The following is a 27,169-nucleotide window of genomic DNA, read 5'->3' as shown; positions in this document are numbered from 1 at the left end:
TATCTGTTGTAAGCTTTACTTTCAAATCCTGTTACATTTAGATCTGGCAACTTTTGAACATAAAATAATGCCAAAACAAAAAACAAACGAATACAAAAAACAAAAAAGTACAAATGATCTATTTACCAGTTATTGTCACAAACAACCCTGTACAGCCTTAACAATGAACTAATCAAAAAGCTTTATACAGCACATACCAATTTTTACTGAGTGCCAAAAAGATGAACGAAAACACACAAAAAAGAAGATAGTTGAGTCTTGTCGAGTCATAAAATAGAGAGAGAGATGTCATGCGTACTCCGAAGTGCTCAGAAAGGTAGTCACCCGACATAACATTTAACAAAAAAAATCACCTTCTGCAGCTTCTTTACAATTAGGCAAAAAATGATAAGCAAACGATAAGTGCTTAAAAATACTGGGTTTGGAAAGGACAGAGAAGCGATCCCTGTCGGCCTTTTCTTCTCCTTAGACACACCAACCAGACCAAGGGGCCGTTTTATAAGAAGAAAGAACTGCAGCCATTCTTGATTACATAATGATTATGCGGTAGCTATATATATATAAAAAAAGGCATACAGTCAGTCGTAAAAAGACGGGCACATTCTTTTTTGTTCCTCTTAGTTTTTGTTTTTAGATTTGGACCCTGAAAATCAGTTTGACTCATTCTCAGTGGTCTCAGGCGGTTCCCTTCCACCAAGTGGCACTAGAGTATTACATATTAGAGGATAGATAAGGAGCTGGAGCTGACCTAGGAGTGTGTGTGTGGCAGGGGTGGGGGCTCCTTGTACTATAATGTAGCAGCGACCAGCGGACAGCATGCTGAACATTGCTATGTTGTCAAAGGGAACTAAAAGAAAACCAACCACGGGGGAGAGATTTAACTGTTACACCCCTCTGTTACCAGGAAGTGACGGATTTAATCCTAGCATCACAACCTCGTTTTTAAGTTTCATTTGGTCTTAACAATGCATTGTTCTCTCAATATTTTTGTTGTCATTACAAAGAAATAAAAAATATATATATAAAAAAAAAAAATCACAAGAAAATGAAAGAACAAGAAACAAGCAAAACAATTAAGAAAAAAAATAAAATCCCTTTACAAATAAGAAACCATTTTGGCTTAAAGACCACTTGGGAATGCGAGCAAGGTCAATTAAATGGGTAATGCTTTTGAATAAAAAAAAACAAAATGCCTTTATTATGCTGCCTGGTCTCATGTACACTCTCATTGTTGAGCATCTCCATCTGTACAGATAAATACATTTTTCATGTTCAAAAAGTGCAGCACTGTGCAAAATTGGCTTTGACAATTTAGCCTGGGCCCTTTGGGTCTCCCAGCGTAGTTTAGTTCAACCTCGACTGTCTAATTCATGCAATTTGTGTTCATCTGCACTCTGCAATTTTACAGAGGTAAAAACCCTCCGCACTAAACCAGAAAATGTCTACACAACAAAAATCAGGAAATCCCGGTTTTGATTCAGATCGTTCACAGCAAACATCTTAAAAAGATAATACGTCTGTTTCCGGTGATATCCTATCGGACCGACAGCTCAAACGTTTGCACTATAACAACATGAACTAGGTAAGTGCTTTTGGTTTTGAAATGGGACTAAGCTAAGTGCAATTACAACTGAGAGATGGAGCGAAGGGGGAATAGAAAGCAGTACCATGTCTTCTCACTGAGATAGAAGCGACACCACCAAAACCTAACCAATGGCTGCTTCCTCGTCAACAACATTGGACCTATCGGAGCCTTCATCAAAATGGCTTCATAATAGCGATGCACGTTAGTAGAAAACGCTCATCGTCCTACGTTTAAAAGGCTCAGTAAAAAAGAGAAAGACGAATGAAAAAAACGAATGAACAACCTAAAAAGACACAGAAGGCCACCGACCTACAAAACCAACCCCTTGCTTTCTGTCATATAAGCAACGGTACCCAACAGTCCCTGCCTGCAACTACACCGCACATCTGTATCACGTTCGCATCACGTACATCAACAAAGACAAATACATTCATTCAAGTCATTTTGGAACAGTTTCTTTCTGTTTTTTCTTTTACACAAAATTACAAAAGAGCTCCAAAAAGCACCATTGAATCGGCCTGTGGTGACCGGAGCTGTTGAGGGTTTTAAAACCCCGTCAGCTGGTCACCTCCACAAAACAGGTATCTCTTACAGCTTATCTAACGTAATGGTGCGCCAGTCCATACATAGTTCTACACATGATGCTGGACCGAACAACACCTGGGTCATATTCATTAGGGCGCAACGTAGCATAACGACAAGTTCTGGTGATTCAGTCCTTTTTCTTCCGTTTGGTGCCTAATGAATAGGACCCTGGTCTCAGGGGTTACAGGTGTCCTCATGGAACCTTTGATGTGGGCTGGTGGGGTAAAACTAATCTGGTCCCAGATCTGTTTGTGGTGTCTTGCCAATTCCTACGGTCATTGTCACGACAGCACAAACACATCTGGGACGAGGCTACGGTTACACAAGGGATAAGTTGGGGAAAGCAAAGACTATAGCATGAGGCTATAATGTGTGTTACATTGATTTGAAAACCGTTTGAATTGGCAAAGGGCCTTGAGTAGAGAATGTCACTTGTTCTGTCCACCCCACCGCACAACGTCAAACAACGTACAAGATGTCACCTGTGTGTATGGGTTGCCAAGACGACCGCCACCTGAGACAAAGGTGAGTTCAGTCGACGTTTGATGCATATGGTTTCACCATTACACAAAACTAAACAGATAAAGTCAAAGCTTAGTTGTGGGGGAGATTGAAGGCTACAAAACTATGTACAGTACACATTTGTTAAATAATTCATTAAGTGCGTGGTTTGAGGCGTTGCTTTGGAAACGAGACTTTTGAGAAAAAGCGTTCCGTTTCATTGGTTCTTGTTCGCGGCGCATCACAATTTAACATCCTGGGGATTGGTTCATCATACCCTATTAAATGACGTGCATCAAAGCTAGCGGAAACAAAGAGGCAGGCATGCTATTCTGATGCGTAGTAGCCAAAAAGACAAAAATGCACTAAAAATGTCAGAGCACTTGTTTTGTTTCTTCTTCTTTTTCGACTTTTCTAACAAAAACAAAAAGAAAACACGGATCCGTTTTACAGATAATGCAGTTGGGTCCTGGTCATTCAAAAGTCCAAAAAACAAACATTAGAAAATAAAAAGTAGAGAGAGAGAGTAATAATTCATTCGATATAACAGATAAGAAAAGCAGCTTTTGATATAAATGCATTTTTTAGCACATACAGCCTTTTCTCTGATAAATTCTTTTTTTTCTTCATTGTCTACAATAACTACTTGTCTGTCTCTGTCCAGCTTATTCAGCTGGCTTGATTGGAAAGTTTTCCCCATCGCAGTGGATAACAATCATTCACACCACTGTCCAGGGAGAGGGATGGAGAGAAAGGGGAACGAGAGGGAGGGGGAAGAGATAGGGATGAGAAGGAGGAGAGGAGAACAGTCACACAGTCTTGGCTCTCTCCGTCAGTCCCAGTCCTAGGTAAGCCAGGAAGGAGTGTTTGAGTGAGGTGGGCGAGGGAGGAGAGGGGGTGGAGGAGAGGAAAGGGGGGGAAGAGGAGGAGGGCGGCCTCTGGAGTCTGGAGAGGGGCGAGTGGAATGTGGAGCGGTGGCGGTGGGTGAACAGGGTTGTGAGGGGGATCAGGTGCGCCCGCTCGCAGTTTCCCAACTGCTCGTAGACGTGGCGTGGGGAGGGGAAGAAGAGGGAGGGGCCTCCGCCATTGGTTGTGGTCGCTGTCAGGTAACGCTGGGCTGGGGGCGGGAGTTCCTGTTGACGGTGGTGTTGTTTCCCTGTGATGAGTGACAGGGCGACAGACTGCAGGGCCTGGGAGGCAGAGAGAATCATGAGGGGGCTGCTGCTACCGCTCCCCCCGCTACTCCCATCCCCACCTCCACCTACCCCCAGGAGGAAGGGCTCCTCGCCCCGCAGAGACCCCACCAGAGAGCCCCCTAGCTGGGCCTGGAACTCCTCCTCGCCGGCCTCCTCCCCTTCCCCTCCATCCTGGTGCTTCTTGAGGTGGCGGCTGAAGATGAAGGGGTGGGTGGTGGTGAAGGGGCACTCCGTGCAGCCGAAGGTCTGGCGCGGGGCGTGCTTCAGCTTCTTGTGCAGGTTCAGGTTGTCCTTGCGCTTGCAGCTGTAGCCGCAGCGGTCGCAGTGGAAGGGCCGCTCGCCCGTGTGCACGCGCACGTGCTCGATCAGCTTGTTGGCCGTCTTGGACAGGTAGCCGCACTGCTCACACTTGTAGTGGTTGCCGAGGCGATGCTCGCGCACGTGCCTCTCCAGCGCGGGCTGGTCGCACCACACCGACTGGCAGATGCGACACTTGTACTCCATCTTGTAATGGGTCTTCAGGTGGCACTCCATGGCCGCCGGTCGATTGGTGGAATAAATGCAGACGGGGCACCTGGGAAACAGGAAGGAGGAAGTGGAAGGGGGCAGGACATGGGAAATACACACACAATAGCGAGGGGAGGTTTAACGAAGAAAGGACTTAAATACACGATGACTAAAATACACACCTTAAGACTTCAACACAAGGGAGGATGAAGAGGGGGAAAGGTGAAGGAGGAAAGGTGTGTGTGATGTGTCCTGAATATTTTACCCTAAGGGAATGATTGGTGGGTGTGTGTGTGTGGTGGAAAGTGTGTGTGTGTTGTTGAAATTTTAAAGTGTGTAGGGTGGGTTGGGGTTGAAAGTGTGTTTGGAGTGGGTTGGTGGTAGGTGGGTGGGGCATGTAGAACTGGGCAGAGACAGGTTGTGGAAAGAGAACAGGATTGGACGGAATTAGGAATGGAAGGATAACTGAAATAAATGGAAATGTGGCACTTACATTTAAATAGCACCATTCATCTGCTCTGGGCCCCAAAGCGCTTCACAAACCCTGCAGAACAGAATCACCTCAGAATACAACCAGCCACGTGGTGAAGACCCTACACACGCCTTCTCTCTCCCATACACTCCTGAATGAACACTTCTGAGTACACTAAGGATGCACTGGTAAAGGGAGGCCCTTCTCTGTCCTAGACACGCCTCAGTACACACTCCCCGAGTGCACAGTCTTTAGTACACTCCATACACTCTCCTCTTTGGTACACACTACAGCCTCGTCTCTTTTCTCCATTGTCTGCAACTTCTCGTCTGTCTTTTGTCCAGCTTATTCAGCTGGCTTGATTTGAAAGTGTTCTCCATTGCAGTGGATAACCATCACTCAGTCACCCCACCGTCCACTGCTGAGCACACACTACTTAGTACACAATCCTGTCTGGACACACTACTCTAGAGTCTAGACTAGAGATACCCTCTTGAACTGGACTGAGGGGGCAGCTGTGTTTGGGCTACCTGCTTTTAATTCTGACCTATCAAACCTTAACCGCACAGCTAATGTGGACTGTCTGTCTGGTTTTAAAGTCAGGATAGAGGATGGATTTTTAACAAACATTAAAACACTCTACTATAATGACTGAACTAATTGCACCCTTGAACATTTGAAATGTGAAATAAATACATTCCCATGTACCTAAAATTGACTAATACTGTTAGCAGTGTTGATGGTGTGTGTGTGTGTGTGTTCCTGTATTGACCAATGAACGTGGAGAGAATCGGTGGTTCCGTATTGAGACCTCAACCGTGCCTCTACTCCTTGTAACAAGACAATAACAGATACCTCAGTAAACTACGACCCTGACTCTCTCACTCCAAACACAAACCAACATCTGATCTAATGCTACCGATGGCTAGACAATGGACAGTATCTGGTGAATAGTGGTGACAGCTTGACATTAAACATGGTCAAGTGACCGAGTAGGCCGATCAGTTAATGGCGAGATGAGTTCAATGGCGTCTGATTGATATCGATGGCTCTACACGTGCATTGACTGACTGCGTATCATGGCAAACAACTTCGACAAATAGATACAAACAAAAAAAAGAAACACATAAAAATGACAGTGACTGTTGTGTGTTAACTAACAATCTGTTTCTACTGCGCTTAAATATTTTCCTAGATGTCTGCTCAGATTTCCTGTTAAGTGATTGCATGTGAATGCATGTACTACTTTCAATCCAGATGGTTTCAAATGCAATCTGGGAAAATAGAACATCTATGTGGTATTAAATATGCATCTGTGTGTGCAGGCTTTAAAAGCACAGCGCTAGGCTAATGTCATTAGCATGTTGTTGCGTGTGTGTTGGAGGAGCTTCATGGCTAGGCTAATGTCATTAGCATGTTGTTGCGTGTGTGTTGGAGGAGCTTCATGGCTAGGCTAATGTCATTAGCATGTTGTTGCGTGTGTGTTGGAGGAGCTTCATGGCTAGGGTAATGTCATTAGCGTGTTGTTGCGTGTGTGTTGGAGGAGCTTCATGGCTAGGCTAATGTCATTAGCATGTTGTTGCGTGTGTGTTGGAGGAGCGTCATGGCTAGGCTAATGTCATTAGCATGTTGCTGTGTGTGTGTTGGAGGAGCTTCATGTACTGGCAGCGTTGGTTTAACATGAACAGACGGGCTAAATGGCTATGTATGGTTTACTGTGTGTGTGTGTGTGTGTACATCACACAGTACAACAGAGGCTCCTATAGGGGTATAGGAGCATTGGGTCAGAGGGGGACAGTGTTTGGTATCTAGGGCTGTGAGTGTAATAGGGGTTTATATATACTCTGTGGATGTCTTAATAGCTTCAGTGAGCTAGATGTCCTATGCATGTAAAGGTGTATGTTGGACAGTGTCTGTGTGTTGACGTCATCTAGTTTGAAAGTGTGGCTGAATGCATGCACACATTTACAGTTCAGACTGCGTGTTTATGCATGTGGTCTTACACGCGTGTTTTCGACTTAATGTGCATACTTAATGTGCATGCTATAGTCAGTCGGTCAGTGGGTTACCGTCTGGCTGCGCGTCTGTACGTGTGTGAGGGAGGAGTCGGGGTAGGGTAGGGTGGGGGGGTGGTGGAGTAGGAACCTCTGTCTGTACTTGCTTTCCTTACTTGAGCCCTCCGGTGGGGACGGTGTGGCACTTCTTGTGCTCCAGCAGCTGCTCGGGCGTCTTCAGGAACTTGTGGCACACGTCGCACTCGAACATGCGTGTGATCAGGTGGATCTGGAGGTGGCGCTCGTACATGGTCCGCGTCTTGCACACAAAGTTGCAGAAGACGCACTCGAAGCCTGGTGGGGGGGGGAGAGGGAGTTAGCATGACTGCAGTGCTCCTCGTCCTCTAAATTAAACATCACCCCCGTGATATCCTTGTGTGTGGCTCAAATTATTGCTCGTATTTTACCTCACATTACGGACACATCACACACACCTTTACGTCACTGCATAATTTACGTGAAAAAAGTCTGTGCTTTTGCATGCTAGCTGTTCGAGGAGACTTCCAGTCATTGCGCTAACGCTAGTTAGCAATAGCATGCGAAACTACATCTAACTTCCTGCATACTGGACGCAGAGACGTAAACATGGTATCCATGAGTTCATCTGACTCTGGGGAAGTAGATAAAGGGGTGGGCTTACACTATCTCTTTAAAGGCCCAGTGCAGTCAAAATTCTGTTTTCTGTGTTTAATATCATATTGTACAACAGCTGATGAAACTAATACTGTAAAAGTGTGAAGAAATGTGATCAGTGTTATTTCCTGATAGCTGCTGGTTGAAAATACAACCTACACAGAACCTTCTAACCAGCAGGTTTGCGTGAGCAGGAGTTTCAGATTTTCATGGTGACATCACCAGGTGGTCAATTAGTTAATAGACCAATAACAAAGAGAGTTCCAAACCTCTCTGCCAATAACAGTTAGTTTTCAGTTTTCCCCTCTCCACTCAGACCCCTCCCAGACAGTCCTAGCAAAAATCTTGCTTGAGAAGTAGTTTTTTGCACATTTGTAATGGAATCTATTACAGCAAGGTACTTATTGTTACCCAGAAATGATTTGATATTGAGATAAAAACGGCTGCATTGGGCCTTTAAGGATACAGAATTGTAAGTAGATTAAATTAACTGTAGTTCTACATAATGTTCCAGCCTATACATCCCAGAACTCCTTGCCTTTTTCAGACTTCTCTTCAGTTCCTGATCCCGAGTGGCTGCTGGAGCTGGATTGGCTGCCTGCAGAGGAGGGAGGGGCCAGCAGGTTCTTGAGCTCCTCATTGGCATGGGTAAGTTCTCCACCCTCTGAGCTGTTCAGCGAATCGCTGAGGGCCGACAGGGAGGAGGAGGTGCTCTTAGTCTCACTGAGGGGGCTCCGCGAGTTCAGACCTAGGAAGAAGAGACGCCAAGAGTCAATCATCATCAACATCATCAGCATTGTCATCACCGTGACAATCATCATCATCGAATTCAGAAAATGTACCATTGTAATTACATTTCACTTCACTTCCTGAATGATTAAGTAACATACCCCAATTCTGTCACTACCAGCACTGCCACCGTCATCATAACTGGTTTCTCAACATTAGACAGGGTACCTCAACCCAATAAAAGGAGGAAAAGCACTAAACTACAGTCAAAACCACACACACCACACACACACACACACACACACACACACACACACACACACACACACACACACACACACACACACACACACACACACACACACACACACACACAAACACAAACACACACACAGTTGAATACAAAATGAAAATCACACACACTGAAGGCAGGCAGGCTCAGCTTCAGGGCCATGTCCTCTGACTGGAGCCCTGCTGCCAGTCCAATCAACAGCCAGTATGCTTTTATTGATCTCTCTTTTTTCTCTCTCTCTCTGTGTTTGACCGCACTTCTCTGGGATAGAGGGAGAGAGAGTATGAGAGAGAGAGAGAAGAGGGGAGGAGGGTCACGGCTAAGGGAGCTAAGATGGCGGGAGCAACTCAGGGCACAGCTCAACAAAGGGCATTCAGTCAGGGAGAAGAAGAGGGAGGGAGGGAGGTGAAGGAGTATAGGGCTGCTGGCTGCCATGGATTGTGAAATGGCCGACGCCAGCTACCTCACACACATTTGTATGTGCGCACACACACGACACAGGCACATACACACAGAGGCATTCACACAGACACATTCAAATACACATATTGTGCATAGCCTACACACGTTATCCTTGAGAATGAGAGAATGCAGGTATAGAAACGCAGAAAGCAGAGAGTGAAATACCATTGTATCCATCTCTCTCAACGCCGAAGACCTCTAGAGGTAGATTAAAGACAAAACGAGACTCACCACTCCACTATCTAAGGGAGCTATAGAGTACATTATGCTCTGAACATTCAAAGAGTACTTGTCCCTTGTGGGAAACCACATCATTTATCATCCCTGTTGGCATATTCCTTGTTAGCTCTTTTTCCAAGGTCCAAGATGCTATTGAAGCATGTATTTAGTCAAACGCACTTCACTTTTTATGAGGGTGGAGAACGTTGTAAACTTGTGTTACACTCCCCTACGGATTGGACAGTGAAGCGAAAACTTTAAAGGTGGCTCTATACTCCACCATTTTGAATTTGAGATAAAGCGTTTTATATGATGCGACAGTACAGAATGTCACCTTTTATTTGAGGGTATTTTCATACATACCGTTCAGAAATGAAAGCACCTAATGTATCTAGTCCCCCCATTTGAAGCAGTCATATGTATTTGGACAAATTCACTTATGTGTATTGAAGTAGTTAAAAGTTTAGTATTTGGTCCCATATTCCTAGCATGCAATGACTACATCAAGCATGTGACTCTAGTAACCTGTTGGATGTATTTGCAGTTTGTTTTGGTTGTGTATCAGATTGTTGTGCCCAATAGAAATGAATGGTAAATAATATATTGTGTCATTAGAGTCAGTTTTATTGTAAAAAAAAAAATATATATGTTTCTGAACGCTTCTACATTAATGTGGATTCTACAATTACGGATAATCATGAATGAATCATGAATAATGATGCGTGACAAAAGTTACAGATGCATAAATATCTGATAATGGACCAGAATCTGGGAGATTGAATGTATCTCTGTCCTGTTCCTACTGTACCACCAGACAGTATCTCTGTCCTGTTCTTACTGTACCACCACACAGTATCTCTGTCCTGTTCCTACTGTACCACCACACAGTATCTCTGTCCTGTTCCTACTGTACCACCACACAGTATCTCTGTCCTGTTCCTACTGTACCACCACACACAGTATCTCTGTCCTGTTCCTACTGTACCACCACACACACAGTATCTCTGTCCTGTTCTTACTGTACCACCACACAGTATCTCTGTCCTGTTCCTACTGTACCACCACACACAGTATCTCTGTCCTGTTCTTACTGTACCACCACACAGTATCTCTGTCCTGTTCCTACTGTACCACCACACACACAGTATCTCTGTCCTGTTCTTACTGTACCACCACACACAGTATCTCTGTCCTGTTCCTACTGTACCACCACACACAGTATCTCTGTCCTGTTCTTACTGTACCACCACACACAGTATCTCTGTCCTGTTCCTACTGTACCACCACACACAGTATCTCTGTCCTGTTCTTACTGTACCACCACACACACAGTATCTCTGTCCTGTTCTTACTGTACCACCACACAGTATCTCTGTCCTGTTCCTACTGTACCACCACACACAGTATCTCTGTCCTGTTCTTACTGTACCACCACACACACAGTATCTCTGTCCTGTTCCTACTGTACCACCACACACACAGTATCTCTGTCCTGTTCTTACTGTACCACCACACACACAGTATCTCTGTCCTGTTCCTACTGTACCACCACACACACAGTATCTCTGTCCTGTTCCTACTGTACCACCACACACACAGTATCTCTGTCCTGTTCCTACTGTACCACCACACACACAGTATCTCTGTCCTGTTCCTACTGTACCACCACACACACAGTATCTCTGTCCTGTTCCTACTGTACCACCACACACACAGTATCTCTGTCCTGTTCCTACTGTACCACCACACACACAGTATCTCTGTCCTGTTCCTACTGTACCACCACACACAGTATCTCTGTCCTGTTCCTACTGTACCACCACACACACAGTATCTCTGTCCTGTTCCTACTGTACCACCACACACACAGTATCTCTGTCCTGTTCCTACTGTACCACCACACACACAGTATCTCTGTCCTGTTCCTACTGTACCACCACACACACAGTATCTCTGTCCTGTTCCTACTGTACCACCACACAGTATCTCTGTCCTGTTCCTACTGTACCACCACACACAGTATCTCTGTCCTGTTCCTACTGTACCACCACACACACAGTATCTCTGTCCTGTTCCTACTGTACCATCACACACAGTATCTCTGTCCTGTTCCTACTGTACCACCACACACACAGTATCTCTGTCCTGTTCCTACTGTACCACCACACACACAGTATCTCTGTCCTGTTCCTACTGTACCACCACACAGTATCTCTGTCCTGTTCCTACTGTACCACCACCACCACACAGTATCTCTGTCCTGTTCCTACTGTACCACCACACACACAGTATCTCTGTCCTGTTCTTACTGTACCACCACACAGTATCTCTGTCCTGTTCCTACTGTACCACCACACACAGTATCTCTGTCCTGTTCTTACTGTACCACCACACACAGTATCTCTGTCCTGTTCTTACTGTACCACCACACACAGTATCTCTGTCCTGTTCTTACTGTACCACCACACAGTATCTCTGTCCTGTTCCTACTGTACCACCACACACAGTATCTCTGTCCTGTTCTTACTGTACCACCACACAGTATCTCTGTCCTGTTCCTACTGTACCACCACACACACAGTATCTCTGTCCTGTTCTTACTGTACCACCACACACACAGTATCTCTGTCCTGTTCTTACTGTACCACCACACACAGTATCTCTGTCCTGTTCTTACTGTACCACCACACAGTATCTCTGTCCTGTTCCTACTGTACCACCACACAGTATCTCTGTCCTGTTCCTACTGTACCACCACACACACAGTATCTCTGTCCTGTTCCTACTGTACCACCACACACACAGTATCTCTGTCCTGTTCCTACTGTACCACCACACACACAGTATCTCTGTCCTGTTCCTACTGTACCACCACACACACAGTATCTCTGTCCTGTTCTTACTGTACCACCACACACACAGTATATCTGTCCTGTTCCTACTGTACCACCACACACACAGTATCTCTGTCCTGTTCTTACTGTACCACCACACACACAGTATCTCTGTCCTGTTCTTACTGTACCACCACACACAGTATCTCTGTCCTGTTCTTACTGTACCACCACACACACAGTATCTCTGTCCTGTTCTTACTGTACCACCACACACAGTATCTCTGTCCTGTTCTTACTGTACCACCACACAGTATCTCTGTCCTGTTCCTACTGTACCACCACACACACAGTATCTCTGTCCTGTTCCTACTGTACCACCACACACACAGTATCTCTGTCCTGTTCTTACTGTACCACCACACACAGTATCTCTGTCCTGTTCTTACTGTACCACCACACAGTATCTCTGTCCTGTTCCTACTGTACCACCACACACACAGTATCTCTGTCCTGTTCTTACTGTACCACCACACACACAGTATCTCTGTCCTGTTCTTACTGTACCACCAAACAGTATCTCTGTCCTGTTCCTACTGTACCACCACACACACAGTATCTCTGTCCTGTTCCTACTGTACCACCACACACACAGTATCTCTGTCCTGTTCCTACTGTACCACCACACACACAGTATCTCTGTCCTGTTCCTACTGTACCACCACCACACATTATCTCTGTCCTGTTCCTACTGTACCACCACACACACAGTATCTCTGTCCTGTTCCTACTGTACCACCACCACACAGTATCTCTGTCCTGTTCCTACTGTACCACCACCACACAGTATCTCTGTCCTGTTCCTACTGTACCACCACACACACAGTATCTCTGTCCTGTTCCTACTGTACCACCACACACACAGTATCTCTGTCCTGTTCCTACTGTACCACCACACACACAGTATCTCTGTCCTGTTCCTACTGTACCACCACACACACAGTATCTCTGTCCTGTTCCTACTGTACCACCACACACACAGTATCTCTGTCCTGTTCCTACTGTACCACCACACACACAGTATCTCTGTCCTGTTCCTACTGTACCACCACACACACAGTATCTCTGTCCTGTTCCTACTGTACCACCACACACACAGTATCTCTGTCCTGTTCCTACTGTACCACCACACACACAGTATCTCTGTCCTGTTCTTACTGTACCACCACACACAGCATCTCTGTCCTGTTCTTACTGTACCACCACACAGTATCTCTGTCCTGTTCCTACTGTACCACCACACACACAGTATCTCTGTCCTGTTCTTACTGTACCACCACACACACAGTATCTCTGTCCTGTTCTTACTGTACCACCAAACAGTATCTCTGTCCTGTTCCTACTGTACCACCACACACACAGTATCTCTGTCCTGTTCCTACTGTACCACCACACACACAGTATCTCTGTCCTGTTCCTACTGTACCACCACACACACAGTATCTCTGTCCTGTTCCTACTGTACCACCACCACACAGTATCTCTGTCCTGTTCCTACTGTACCACCACACACACAGTATCTCTGTCCTGTTCCTACTGTACCACCACCACACAGTATCTCTGTCCTGTTCCTACTGTACCACCACCACACAGTATCTCTGTCCTGTTCCTACTGTACCACCACACACACAGTATCTCTGTCCTGTTCCTACTGTACCACCACACACACAGTATCTCTGTCCTGTTCCTACTGTACCACCACACACACAGTATCTCTGTCCTGTTCCTACTGTACCACCACACAGTATCTCTGTCCTGTTCCTACTGTACCACCACACACAGTATCTCTGTCCTGTTCCTACTGTACCACCACACACACAGTATCTCTGTCCTGTTCCTACTGTACCACCACACAGTATCTCTGTCCTGTTCCTACTGTACCACCACACACAGTATCTCTGTCCTGTTCCTACTGTACCACCACACACACAGTATCTCTGTCCTGTTCCTACTGTACCATCACACACAGTATCTCTGTCCTGTTCCTACTGTACCACCACACACACAGTATCTCTGTCCTGTTCCTACTGTACCACCACACACACAGTATCTCTGTCCTGTTCCTACTGTACCACCACACAGTATCTCTGTCCTGTTCCTACTGTACCACCACCACCACACAGTATCTCTGTCCTGTTCCTACTGTACCACCACACACACAGTATCTCTGTCCTGTTCTTACTGTACCACCACACAGTATCTCTGTCCTGTTCCTACTGTACCACCACACACAGTATCTCTGTCCTGTTCTTACTGTACCACCACACACAGTATCTCTGTCCTGTTCTTACTGTACCACCACACACAGTATCTCTGTCCTGTTCTTACTGTACCACCACACAGTATCTCTGTCCTGTTCCTACTGTACCACCACACACAGTATCTCTGTCCTGTTCTTACTGTACCACCACACAGTATCTCTGTCCTGTTCCTACTGTACCACCACACACACAGTATCTCTGTCCTGTTCTTACTGTACCACCACACACACAGTATCTCTGTCCTGTTCTTACTGTACCACCACACACAGTATCTCTGTCCTGTTCTTACTGTACCACCACACAGTATCTCTGTCCTGTTCCTACTGTACCACCACACAGTATCTCTGTCCTGTTCCTACTGTACCACCACACACACAGTATCTCTGTCCTGTTCCTACTGTACCACCACACACACAGTATCTCTGTCCTGTTCCTACTGTACCACCACACACACAGTATCTCTGTCCTGTTCCTACTGTACCACCACACACACAGTATCTCTGTCCTGTTCCTACTGTACCACCACACACACAGTATCTCTGTCCTGTTCTTACTGTACCACCACACACACAGTATATCTGTCCTGTTCCTACTGTACCACCACACACACAGTATCTCTGTCCTGTTCTTACTGTACCACCACACACACAGTATCTCTGTCCTGTTCTTACTGTACCACCACACACAGTATCTCTGTCCTGTTCTTACTGTACCACCACACACACAGTATCTCTGTCCTGTTCTTACTGTACCACCACACACAGTATCTCTGTCCTGTTCTTACTGTACCACCACACAGTATCTCTGTCCTGTTCCTACTGTACCACCACACACACAGTATCTCTGTCCTGTTCCTACTGTACCACCACACACACAGTATCTCTGTCCTGTTCTTACTGTACCACCACACACAGTATCTCTGTCCTGTTCTTACTGTACCACCACACAGTATCTCTGTCCTGTTCCTACTGTACCACCACACACACAGTATCTCTGTCCTGTTCTTACTGTACCACCACACACACAGTATCTCTGTCCTGTTCTTACTGTACCACCAAACAGTATCTCTGTCCTGTTCCTACTGTACCACCACACACACAGTATCTCTGTCCTGTTCCTACTGTACCACCACACACACAGTATCTCTGTCCTGTTCCTACTGTACCACCACACACACAGTATCTCTGTCCTGTTCCTACTGTACCACCACCACACATTATCTCTGTCCTGTTCCTACTGTACCACCACACACACAGTATCTCTGTCCTGTTCCTACTGTACCACCACCACACAGTATCTCTGTCCTGTTCCTACTGTACCACCACCACACAGTATCTCTGTCCTGTTCCTACTGTACCACCACACACACAGTATCTCTGTCCTGTTCCTACTGTACCACCACACACACAGTATCTCTGTCCTGTTCCTACTGTACCACCACACACACAGTATCTCTGTCCTGTTCCTACTGTACCACCACACACACAGTATCTCTGTCCTGTTCCTACTGTACCACCACACACACAGTATCTCTGTCCTGTTCCTACTGTACCACCACACACACAGTATCTCTGTCCTGTTCCTACTGTACCACCACACACACAGTATCTCTGTCCTGTTCCTACTGTACCACCACACACACAGTATCTCTGTCCTGTTCCTACTGTACCACCACACACACAGTATCTCTGTCCTGTTCTTACTGTACCACCACACACAGCATCTCTGTCCTGTTCTTACTGTACCACCACACAGTATCTCTGTCCTGTTCCTACTGTACCACCACACACACAGTATCTCTGTCCTGTTCTTACTGTACCACCACACACACAGTATCTCTGTCCTGTTCTTACTGTACCACCAAACAGTATCTCTGTCCTGTTCCTACTGTACCACCACACACACAGTATCTCTGTCCTGTTCCTACTGTACCACCACACACACAGTATCTCTGTCCTGTTCCTACTGTACCACCACACACACAGTATCTCTGTCCTGTTCCTACTGTACCACCACCACACAGTATCTCTGTCCTGTTCCTACTGTACCACCACACACACAGTATCTCTGTCCTGTTCCTACTGTACCACCACCACACAGTATCTCTGTCCTGTTCCTACTGTACCACCACCACACAGTATCTCTGTCCTGTTCCTACTGTACCACCACACACACAGTATCTCTGTCCTGTTCCTACTGTACCACCACACACACAGTATCTCTGTCCTGTTCCTACTGTACCACCACACACACAGTATCTCTGTCCTGTTCCTACTGTACCACCACACACACAGTATCTCTGTCCTGTTCCTACTGTACCACCACACACACAGTATCTCTGTCCTGTTCCTACTGTACCACCACACACACAGTATCTCTGTCCTGTTCCTACTGTACCACCACACACACAGTATCTCTGTCCTGTTCCTACTGTACCACCACACACAGTATCTCTGTCCTGTTCCTACTGTACCACCACACACACAGTATCTCTGTCCTGTTCCTACTGTACCACCACACACACAGTATCTCTGTCCTGTTCCTACTGTACCACCACACACACAGTATCTCTGTCCTGTTCCTACTGTACCACCACACAGTATCTCTGTCCTGTTCCTACTGTACCACCACACACAGTATCTCTGTCCTGTTCCTACTGTACCACCACACACACAGTATCTCTGTCCTGTTCCTACTGTACCATCACACACAGTATCTCTGTCCTGTTCCTACTGTACCACCACACACACAGTATCTCTGTCCTGTTCCTACTGTACCACCACACACACAGTATCTCTGTCCTGTTCCTACTGTACCACCACACAGTATCTCTGTCCTGTTCCTACTGTACCACCACCACACAGTATCTCTGTCCTGTTCCTACTGTACCACCACACAGTATCTCTGTCCTGTTCTTACTGTACCACCACACAGTATCTCTGTCCTGTTCCTACTGTACCACCACACAGTATCTCTGTCCTGTTCCTACTGTACCACCACACACACAGTATCTCTGTCCTGTTCCTACTGTACCACCACACAGTATCTCTGTCCTGTTCCTACTGTACCACCACCACACAGTATCTCTGTCCTGTTCCTACTGTACCACCACACACACAGTATCTCTGTCCTGTTCCTACTGTACCACCACACACACAGTATCTCTGTCCTGTTCCTACTGTACCACCACACACACAGTATCTCTGTCCTGTTCCTACTGTACCACCACACACACAGTATCTCTGTCCTGTTCCTACTGTACCACCACACACACAGTATCTCTGTCCTGTTCCTACTGTACCACCACACACAGTATCTCTGTCCTGTTCCTACTGTACCACCACACACACAGTATCTCTGTCCTGTTCCTACTGTACCACCACACACACAGTATCTCTGTCCTGTTCCTACTGTACCACCACACACACAGTATCTCTGTCCTGTTCCTACTGTACCACCACACACACAGTATCTCTGTCCTGTTCCTACTGTACCACCACACAGTATCTCTGTCCTGTTCCTACTGTACCACCACCACACAGTATCTCTGTCCTGTTCCTACTGTACCATCACACAGTATCTCTGTCCTGTTCCTACTGTACCACCACACAGTATCTCTGTCCTGTTCCTACTGTACCACCACACACAGTATCTCTGTCCTGTTCCTACTGTACCACCACACAGTATCTCTGTCCTGTTCCTACTGTACCACCACACAGTATCTCTGTCCTGTTCCTACTGTACCACCACACACACAGTATCTCTGTCCTGTTCCTACTGTACCACCACACACACAGTATCTCTGTCCTGTTCCTACTGTACCACCACCACACAGTATCTCTGTCCTGTTCCTACTGTACCACCACACAGTATCTCTGTCCTGTTCTTACTGTACCACCACACACACAGTATCTCTGTCCTGTTCCTACTGTACCACCACACACACAGTATCTCTGTCCTGTTCCTACTGTACCACCACACACACAGTATCTCTGTCCTGTTCCTACTGTACCACCACACACACAGTATCTCTGTCCTGTTCCTACTGTACCACCACACACACAGTATCTCTGTCCTGTTCCTACTGTACCACCACACACAGTATCTCTGTCCTGTTCCTACTGTACCACCACACACACAGTATCTCTGTCCTGTTCCTACTGTACCACCACACACACAGTATCTCTGTCCTGTTCCTACTGTACCACCACACACACAGTATCTCTGTCCTGTTCCTACTGTACCACCACACACACAGTATCTCTGTCCTGTTCCTACTGTACCACCACACAGTATCTCTGTCCTGTTCCTACTGTACCACCACACACAGTATCTCTGTCCTGTTCCTACTGTACCACCACACACACAGTATCTCTGTCCTGTTCCTACTGTACCATCACACACAGTATCTCTGTCCTGTTCCTACTGTACCACCACACACACAGTATCTCTGTCCTGTTCCTACTGTACCACCACACACACAGTATCTCTGTCCTGTTCCTACTGTACCACCACACAGTATCTCTGTCCTGTTCCTACTGTACCACCACCACACAGTATCTCTGTCCTGTTCCTACTGTACCACCACACAGTATCTCTGTCCTGTTCTTACTGTACCACCACACAGTATCTCTGTCCTGTTCCTACTGTACCACCACACAGTATCTCTGTCCTGTTCCTACTGTACCACCACACACACAGTATCTCTGTCCTGTTCCTACTGTACCACCACACAGTATCTCTGTCCTGTTCCTACTGTACCACCACCACACAGTATCTCTGTCCTGTTCCTACTGTACCACCACACACACAGTATCTCTGTCCTGTTCCTACTGTACCACCACACACACAGTATCTCTGTCCTGTTCCTACTGTACCACCACACACACAGTATCTCTGTCCTGTTCCTACTGTACCACCACACACACAGTATCTCTGTCCTGTTCCTACTGTACCACCACACACACAGTATCTCTGTCCTGTTCCTACTGTACCACCACACACAGTATCTCTGTCCTGTTCCTACTGTACCACCACACACACAGTATCTCTGTCCTGTTCCTACTGTACCACCACACACACAGTATCTCTGTCCTGTTCCTACTGTACCACCACACACACAGTATCTCTGTCCTGTTCCTACTGTACCACCACACACACAGTATCTCTGTCCTGTTCCTACTGTACCACCACACAGTATCTCTGTCCTGTTCCTACTGTACCACCACCACACAGTATCTCTGTCCTGTTCCTACTGTACCATCACACAGTATCTCTGTCCTGTTCCTACTGTACCACCACACAGTATCTCTGTCCTGTTCCTACTGTACCACCACACACAGTATCTCTGTCCTGTTCCTACTGTACCACCACACAGTATCTCTGTCCTGTTCCTACTGTACCACCACACAGTATCTCTGTCCTGTTCCTACTGTACCACCACACACACAGTATCTCTGTCCTGTTCCTACTGTACCACCACACACACAGTATCTCTGTCCTGTTCCTACTGTACCACCACCACACAGTATCTCTGTCCTGTTCCTACTGTACCACCACACAGTATCTCTGTCCTGTTCTTACTGTACCACCACACACACAGTATCTCTGTCCTGTTCCTACTGTACCACCACACACACAGTATCTCTGTCCTGTTCCTACTGTACCACCACACACACAGTATCTCTGTCCTGTTCCTACTGTACCACCACACAGTATCTCTGTCCTGTTCCTACTGTACCACCACACACACAGTATCTCTGTCCTGTTCCTACTGTACCACCACACAGTATCTCTGTCCTGTTCCTACTGTACCACCACACACACAGTATCTCTGTCCTGTTCCTACTGTACCACCACACAGTATCTCTGTCCTGTTCCTACTGTACCACCACACAGTATCTCTGTCCTGTTCCTACTGTACCACCACACAGTATCTCTGTCCTGTTCTTACTGTACCACCACACACACAGTATCTCTGTCCTGTTCCTACTGTACCACCACACACACAGTATCTCTGTCCTGTTCCTTCTGTACCACCACACACACAGTATCTCTGTCCTGTTCCTACTGTACCACCACCACACAGTATCTCTGTCCTGTTCCTACTGTACCACCACACACAGTATCTCTGTCCTGTTCCTACTGTACCACCACACACACAGTATCTCTGTCCTGTTCTTACTGTACCACCACACACACAGTATCTATGTCCTGTTCCTACTGTACCACCACACACAGTATCTCTGTCCTGTTCCTACTGTACCACCACACACACAGTATCTCTGTCCTGTTCCTACTGTACCACCACACACACAGTATCTCTGTCCTGTTCCTACTGTACCACCACACACACAGTATCTCTGTCCTGTTCCTACTGTACCACCACACAGTATCTCTGTCCTGTTCCTACTGTACCACCACACACACAGTATCTCTGTCCTGTTCCTACTGTACCACCACACACACAGTATCTCTGTCCTGTTCCTACTGTACCACCACACACAGTATCTCTGTCCTGTTCCTACTGTACCACCACACACACAGTATCTCTGTCCTGTTCCTACTGTACCACCACCACACAGTATCTCTGTCCTGTTCCTACTGTACCACCACCACACAGTATCTCTGTCCTGTTCCTACTGTACCACCACACACACAGTATCTCTGTCCTGTTCCTACTGTACCACCACACACACAGTATCTCTGTCCTGTTCCTACTGTACCACCACACACACAGTATCTCTGTCCTGTTCCTACTGTACCACCACACACACAGTATCTCTGTCCTGTTCCTACTGTACCACCACACACACAGTATCTCTGTCCTGTTCCTACTGTACCACCACACACACAGTATCTCTGTCCTGTTCCTACTGTACCACCACACACACAGTATCTCTGTCCTGTTCCTACTGTACCACCACACACAGTATCTCTGTCCTGTTCCTACTGTACCACCACACACACAGTATCTCTGTCCTGTTCCTACTGTACCACCACACACACAGTATCTCTGTCCTGTTCCTACTGTACCACCACACACACAGTATCTCTGTCCTGTTCCTACTGTACCACCACACAGTATCTCTGTCCTGTTCCTACTGTACCACCACACACAGTATCTCTGTCCTGTTCCTACTGTACCACCACACACACAGTATCTCTGTCCTGTTCCTACTGTACCATCACACACAGTATCTCTGTCCTGTTCCTACTGTACCACCACACACACAGTATCTCTGTCCTGTTCCTACTGTACCACCACACACACAGTATCTCTGTCCTGTTCCTACTGTACCACCACACAGTATCTCTGTCCTGTTCCTACTGTACCACCACCACACAGTATCTCTGTCCTGTTCCTACTGTACCACCACACAGTATCTCTGTCCTGTTCTTACTGTACCACCACACAGTATCTCTGTCCTGTTCCTACTGTACCACCACACACACAGTATCTCTGTCCTGTTCCTACTGTACCACCACACACACAGTATCTCTGTCCTGTTCCTACTGTACCACCACCACACAGTATCTCTGTCCTGTTCCTACTGTACCACCACCACACAGTATCTCTGTCCTGTTCCTACTGTACCACCACACACACAGTATCTCTGTCCTGTTCCTACTGTACCACCACACACACAGTATCTCTGTCCTGTTCCTACTGTACCACCACACACACAGTATCTCTGTCCTGTTCCTACTGTACCACCACACACACAGTATCTCTGTCCTGTTCCTACTGTACCACCACACACACAGTATCTCTGTCCTGTTCCTACTGTACCACCACACACACAGTATCTCTGTCCTGTTCCTACTGTACCACCACACACACAGTATCTCTGTCCTGTTCCTACTGTACCACCACACACAGTATCTCTGTCCTGTTCCTACTGTACCACCACACACACAGTATCTCTGTCCTGTTCCTACTGTACCACCACACACACAGTATCTCTGTCCTGTTCCTACTGTACCACCACACACACAGTATCTCTGTCCTGTTCCTACTGTACCACCACACAGTATCTCTGTCCTGTTCCTACTGTACCACCACACACAGTATCTCTGTCCTGTTCCTACTGTACCACCACACACACAGTATCTCTGTCCTGTTCCTACTGTACCATCACACACAGTATCTCTGTCCTGTTCCTACTGTACCACCACACACACAGTATCTCTGTCCTGTTCCTACTGTACCACCACACACACAGTATCTCTGTCCTGTTCCTACTGTACCACCACACAGTATCTCTGTCCTGTTCCTACTGTACCACCACCACACAGTATCTCTGTCCTGTTCCTACTGTACCACCACACAGTATCTCTGTCCTGTTCTTACTGTACCACCACACAGTATCTCTGTCCTGTTCCTACTGTACCACCACACAGTATCTCTGTCCTGTTCCTACTGTACCACCACACACACAGTATCTCTGTCCTGTTCCTACTGTACCACCACACAGTATCTCTGTCCTGTTCCTACTGTACCACCACCACACAGTATCTCTGTCCTGTTCCTACTGTACCACCACACACACAGTATCTCTGTCCTGTTCCTACTGTACCACCACACACACAGTATCTCTGTCCTGTTCCTACTGTACCACCACACACACAGTATCTCTGTCCTGTTCCTACTGTACCACCACACACACAGTATCTCTGTCCTGTTCCTACTGTACCACCACACACACAGTATCTCTGTCCTGTTCCTACTGTACCACCACACACAGTATCTCTGTCCTGTTCCTACTGTACCACCACACACACAGTATCTCTGTCCTGTTCCTACTGTACCACCACACACACAGTATCTCTGTCCTGTTCCTACTGTACCACCACACACACAGTATCTCTGTCCTGTTCCTACTGTACCACCACACACACAGTATCTCTGTCCTGTTCCTACTGTACCACCACACAGTATCTCTGTCCTGTTCCTACTGTACCACCACCACACAGTATCTCTGTCCTGTTCCTACTGTACCATCACACAGTATCTCTGTCCTGTTCCTACTGTACCACCACACAGTATCTCTGTCCTGTTCCTACTGTACCACCACACACAGTATCTCTGTCCTGTTCCTACTGTACCACCACACAGTATCTCTGTCCTGTTCCTACTGTACCACCACACAGTATCTCTGTCCTGTTCCTACTGTACCACCACACACACAGTATCTCTGTCCTGTTCCTACTGTACCACCACACACACAGTATCTCTGTCCTGTTCCTACTGTACCACCACCACACAGTATCTCTGTCCTGTTCCTACTGTACCACCACACAGTATCTCTGTCCTGTTCTTACTGTACCACCACACACACAGTATCTCTGTCCTGTTCCTACTGTACCACCACACACACAGTATCTCTGTCCTGTTCCTACTGTACCACCACACACACAGTATCTCTGTCCTGTTCCTACTGTACCACCACACAGTATCTCTGTCCTGTTCCTACTGTACCACCACACACACAGTATCTCTGTCCTGTTCCTACTGTACCACCACACAGTATCTCTGTCCTGTTCCTACTGTACCACCACACACACAGTATCTCTGTCCTGTTCCTACTGTACCACCACACAGTATCTCTGTCCTGTTCCTACTGTACCACCACACAGTATCTCTGTCCTGTTCCTACTGTACCACCACACAGTATCTCTGTCCTGTTCTTACTGTACCACCACACACACAGTATCTCTGTCCTGTTCCTACTGTACCACCACACACACAGTATCTCTGTCCTGTTCCTTCTGTACCACCACACACACAGTATCTCTGTCCTGTTCCTACTGTACCACCACCACACAGTATCTCTGTCCTGTTCCTACTGTACCACCACACACAGTATCTCTGTCCTGTTCCTACTGTACCACCACACACACAGTATCTCTGTCCTGTTCTTACTGTACCACCACACACACAGTATCTATGTCCTGTTCCTACTGTACCACCACACACAGTATCTCTGTCCTGTTCCTACTGTACCACCACACACACAGTATCTCTGTCCTGTTCCTACTGTACCACCACACACACAGTATCTCTGTCCTGTTCCTACTGTACCACCACACACACAGTATCTCTGTCCTGTTCCTACTGTACCACCACACAGTATCTCTGTCCTGTTCCTACTGTACCACCACACACACAGTATCTCTGTCCTGTTCCTACTGTACCACCACACACACAGTATCTCTGTCCTGTTCCTACTGTACCACCACACACAGTATCTCTGTCCTGTTCCTACTGTACCACCACACACACAGTATCTCTGTCCTGTTCCTACTGTACCACCACCACACAGTATCTCTGTCCTGTTCCTACTGTACCACCACCACACAGTATCTCTGTCCTGTTCCTACTGTACCACCACACACACAGTATCTCTGTCCTGTTCCTACTGTACCACCACACACACAGTATCTCTGTCCTGTTCCTACTGTACCACCACACACACAGTATCTCTGTCCTGTTCCTACTGTACCACCACACACACAGTATCTCTGTCCTGTTCCTACTGTACCACCACACACACAGTATCTCTGTCCTGTTCCTACTGTACCACCACACACACAGTATCTCTGTCCTGTTCCTACTGTACCACCACACACACAGTATCTCTGTCCTGTTCCTACTGTACCACCACACACAGTATCTCTGTCCTGTTCCTACTGTACCACCACACACACAGTATCTCTGTCCTGTTCCTACTGTACCACCACACACACAGTATCTCTGTCCTGTTCCTACTGTACCACCACACACACAGTATCTCTGTCCTGTTCCTACTGTACCACCACACAGTATCTCTGTCCTGTTCCTACTGTACCACCACACACAGTATCTCTGTCCTGTTCCTACTGTACCACCACACACACAGTATCTCTGTCCTGTTCCTACTGTACCATCACACACAGTATCTCTGTCCTGTTCCTACTGTACCACCACACACACAGTATCTCTGTCCTGTTCCTACTGTACCACCACACACACAGTATCTCTGTCCTGTTCCTACTGTACCACCACACAGTATCTCTGTCCTGTTCCTACTGTACCACCACCACACAGTATCTCTGTCCTGTTCCTACTGTACCACCACACAGTATCTCTGTCCTGTTCTTACTGTACCACCACACAGTATCTCTGTCCTGTTCCTACTGTACCACCACACAGTATATCTGTCCTGTTCCTACTGTACCACCACACACACAGTATCTCTGTCCTGTTCCTACTGTACCACCACACAGTATCTCTGTCCTGTTCCTACTGTACCATCACCACACAGTATCTCTGTCCTGTTCCTACTGTACCACCACACACACAGTATCTCTGTCCTGTTCCTACTGTACCACCACACACACAGTATCTCTGTCCTGTTCCTACTGTACCACCACACACACAGTATCTCTGTCCTGTTCCTACTGTACCACCACACACACAGTATCTCTGTCCTGTTCCTACTGTACCACCACACACACAGTATCTCTGTCCTGTTCCTACTGTACCACCACACACAGTATCTCTGTCCTGTTCCTACTGTACCACCACACACACAGTATCTCTGTCCTGTTCCTACTGTACCACCACACACACAGTATCTCTGTCCTGTTCCTACTGTACCACCACACACACAGTATCTCTGTCCTGTTCCTACTGTACCACCACACACACAGTATCTCTGTCCTGTTCCTACTGTACCACCACACAGTATCTCTGTCCTGTTCCTACTGTACCACCACCACACAGTATCTCTGTCCTGTTCCTACTGTACCATCACACAGTATCTCTGTCCTGTTCCTACTGTACCACCACACAGTATCTCTGTCCTGTTCCTACTGTACCACCACACACAGTATCTCTGTCCTGTTCCTACTGTACCACCACACAGTATCTCTGTCCTGTTCCTACTGTACCACCACACAGTATCTCTGTCCTGTTCCTACTGTACCACCACACACACAGTATCTCTGTCCTGTTCCTACTGTACCACCACACACACAGTATCTCTGTCCTGTTCCTACTGTACCACCACCACACAGTATCTCTGTCCTGTTCCTACTGTACCACCACACAGTATCTCTGTCCTGTTCTTACTGTACCACCACACACACAGTATCTCTGTCCTGTTCCTACTGTACCACCACACACACAGTATCTCTATCCTGTTCCTACTGTACCACCACACACACAGTATCTCTGTCCTGTTCCTACTGTACCACCACACAGTATCTCTGTCCTGTTCCTACTGTACCACCACACACACAGTATCTCTGTCCTGTTCCTACTGTACCACCACACAGTATCTCTGTCCTGTTCCTACTGTACCACCACACACACAGTATCTCTGTCCTGTTCCTACTGTACCACCACACAGTATCTCTGTCCTGTTCCTACTGTACCACCACACAGTATCTCTGTCCTGTTCCTACTGTACCACCACACAGTATCTCTGTCCTGTTCTTACTGTACCACCACACACACAGTATCTCTGTCCTGTTCCTACTGTACCACCACACACAGTATCTCTGTCCTGTTCCTACTGTACCACCACACACACAGTATCTCTGTCCTGTTCCTACTGTACCACCACACACACAGTATCTCTGTCCTGTTCCTACTGTACCACCACACAGTATCTCTGTCCTGTTCCTACTGTACCACCACACACACAGTATCTCTGTCCTGTTCCTACTGTACCACCACACAGTATCTCTGTCCTGTTCCTACTGTACCACCACACACACAGTATCTCTGTCCT

General features: G+C 47.0%; 1 protein-coding gene across 2 annotated transcripts in view; it reads right to left on the bottom strand.

Annotated features, from left to right (window-relative positions):
* The window catches only part of LOC139579146 (zinc finger protein 827-like), a 79,111-nt gene continuing 51,942 nt past the window's right edge, over positions 1-27,169 (bottom strand). For both annotated transcript variants that reach the window (XM_071407475.1, XM_071407474.1), the window contains exons 7-9: positions 8,072-8,281; positions 7,017-7,194; positions 1-4,441 (exon numbers count right to left, since the gene is read on the bottom strand). In XM_071407475.1, coding sequence (XP_071263576.1) covers positions 3,481-4,441; positions 7,017-7,194; positions 8,072-8,281 — 1,349 coding nt within the window. In that variant the 3' untranslated portion in view covers positions 1-3,480. The remainder of the gene's footprint in view (positions 4,442-7,016; positions 7,195-8,071; positions 8,282-27,169) is intronic.

The sequence above is a fragment of the Salvelinus alpinus genome, chromosome 6, assembly GCF_045679555.1.
Source record: "Salvelinus alpinus chromosome 6, SLU_Salpinus.1, whole genome shotgun sequence".
In the NCBI taxonomy this organism is placed as follows: Eukaryota; Metazoa; Chordata; class Actinopteri; order Salmoniformes; family Salmonidae; genus Salvelinus; species Salvelinus alpinus.
The sequence above is the reverse complement of the archived record's forward strand: the minus strand, read 5'-3'. Positions and strand labels throughout refer to the sequence as shown.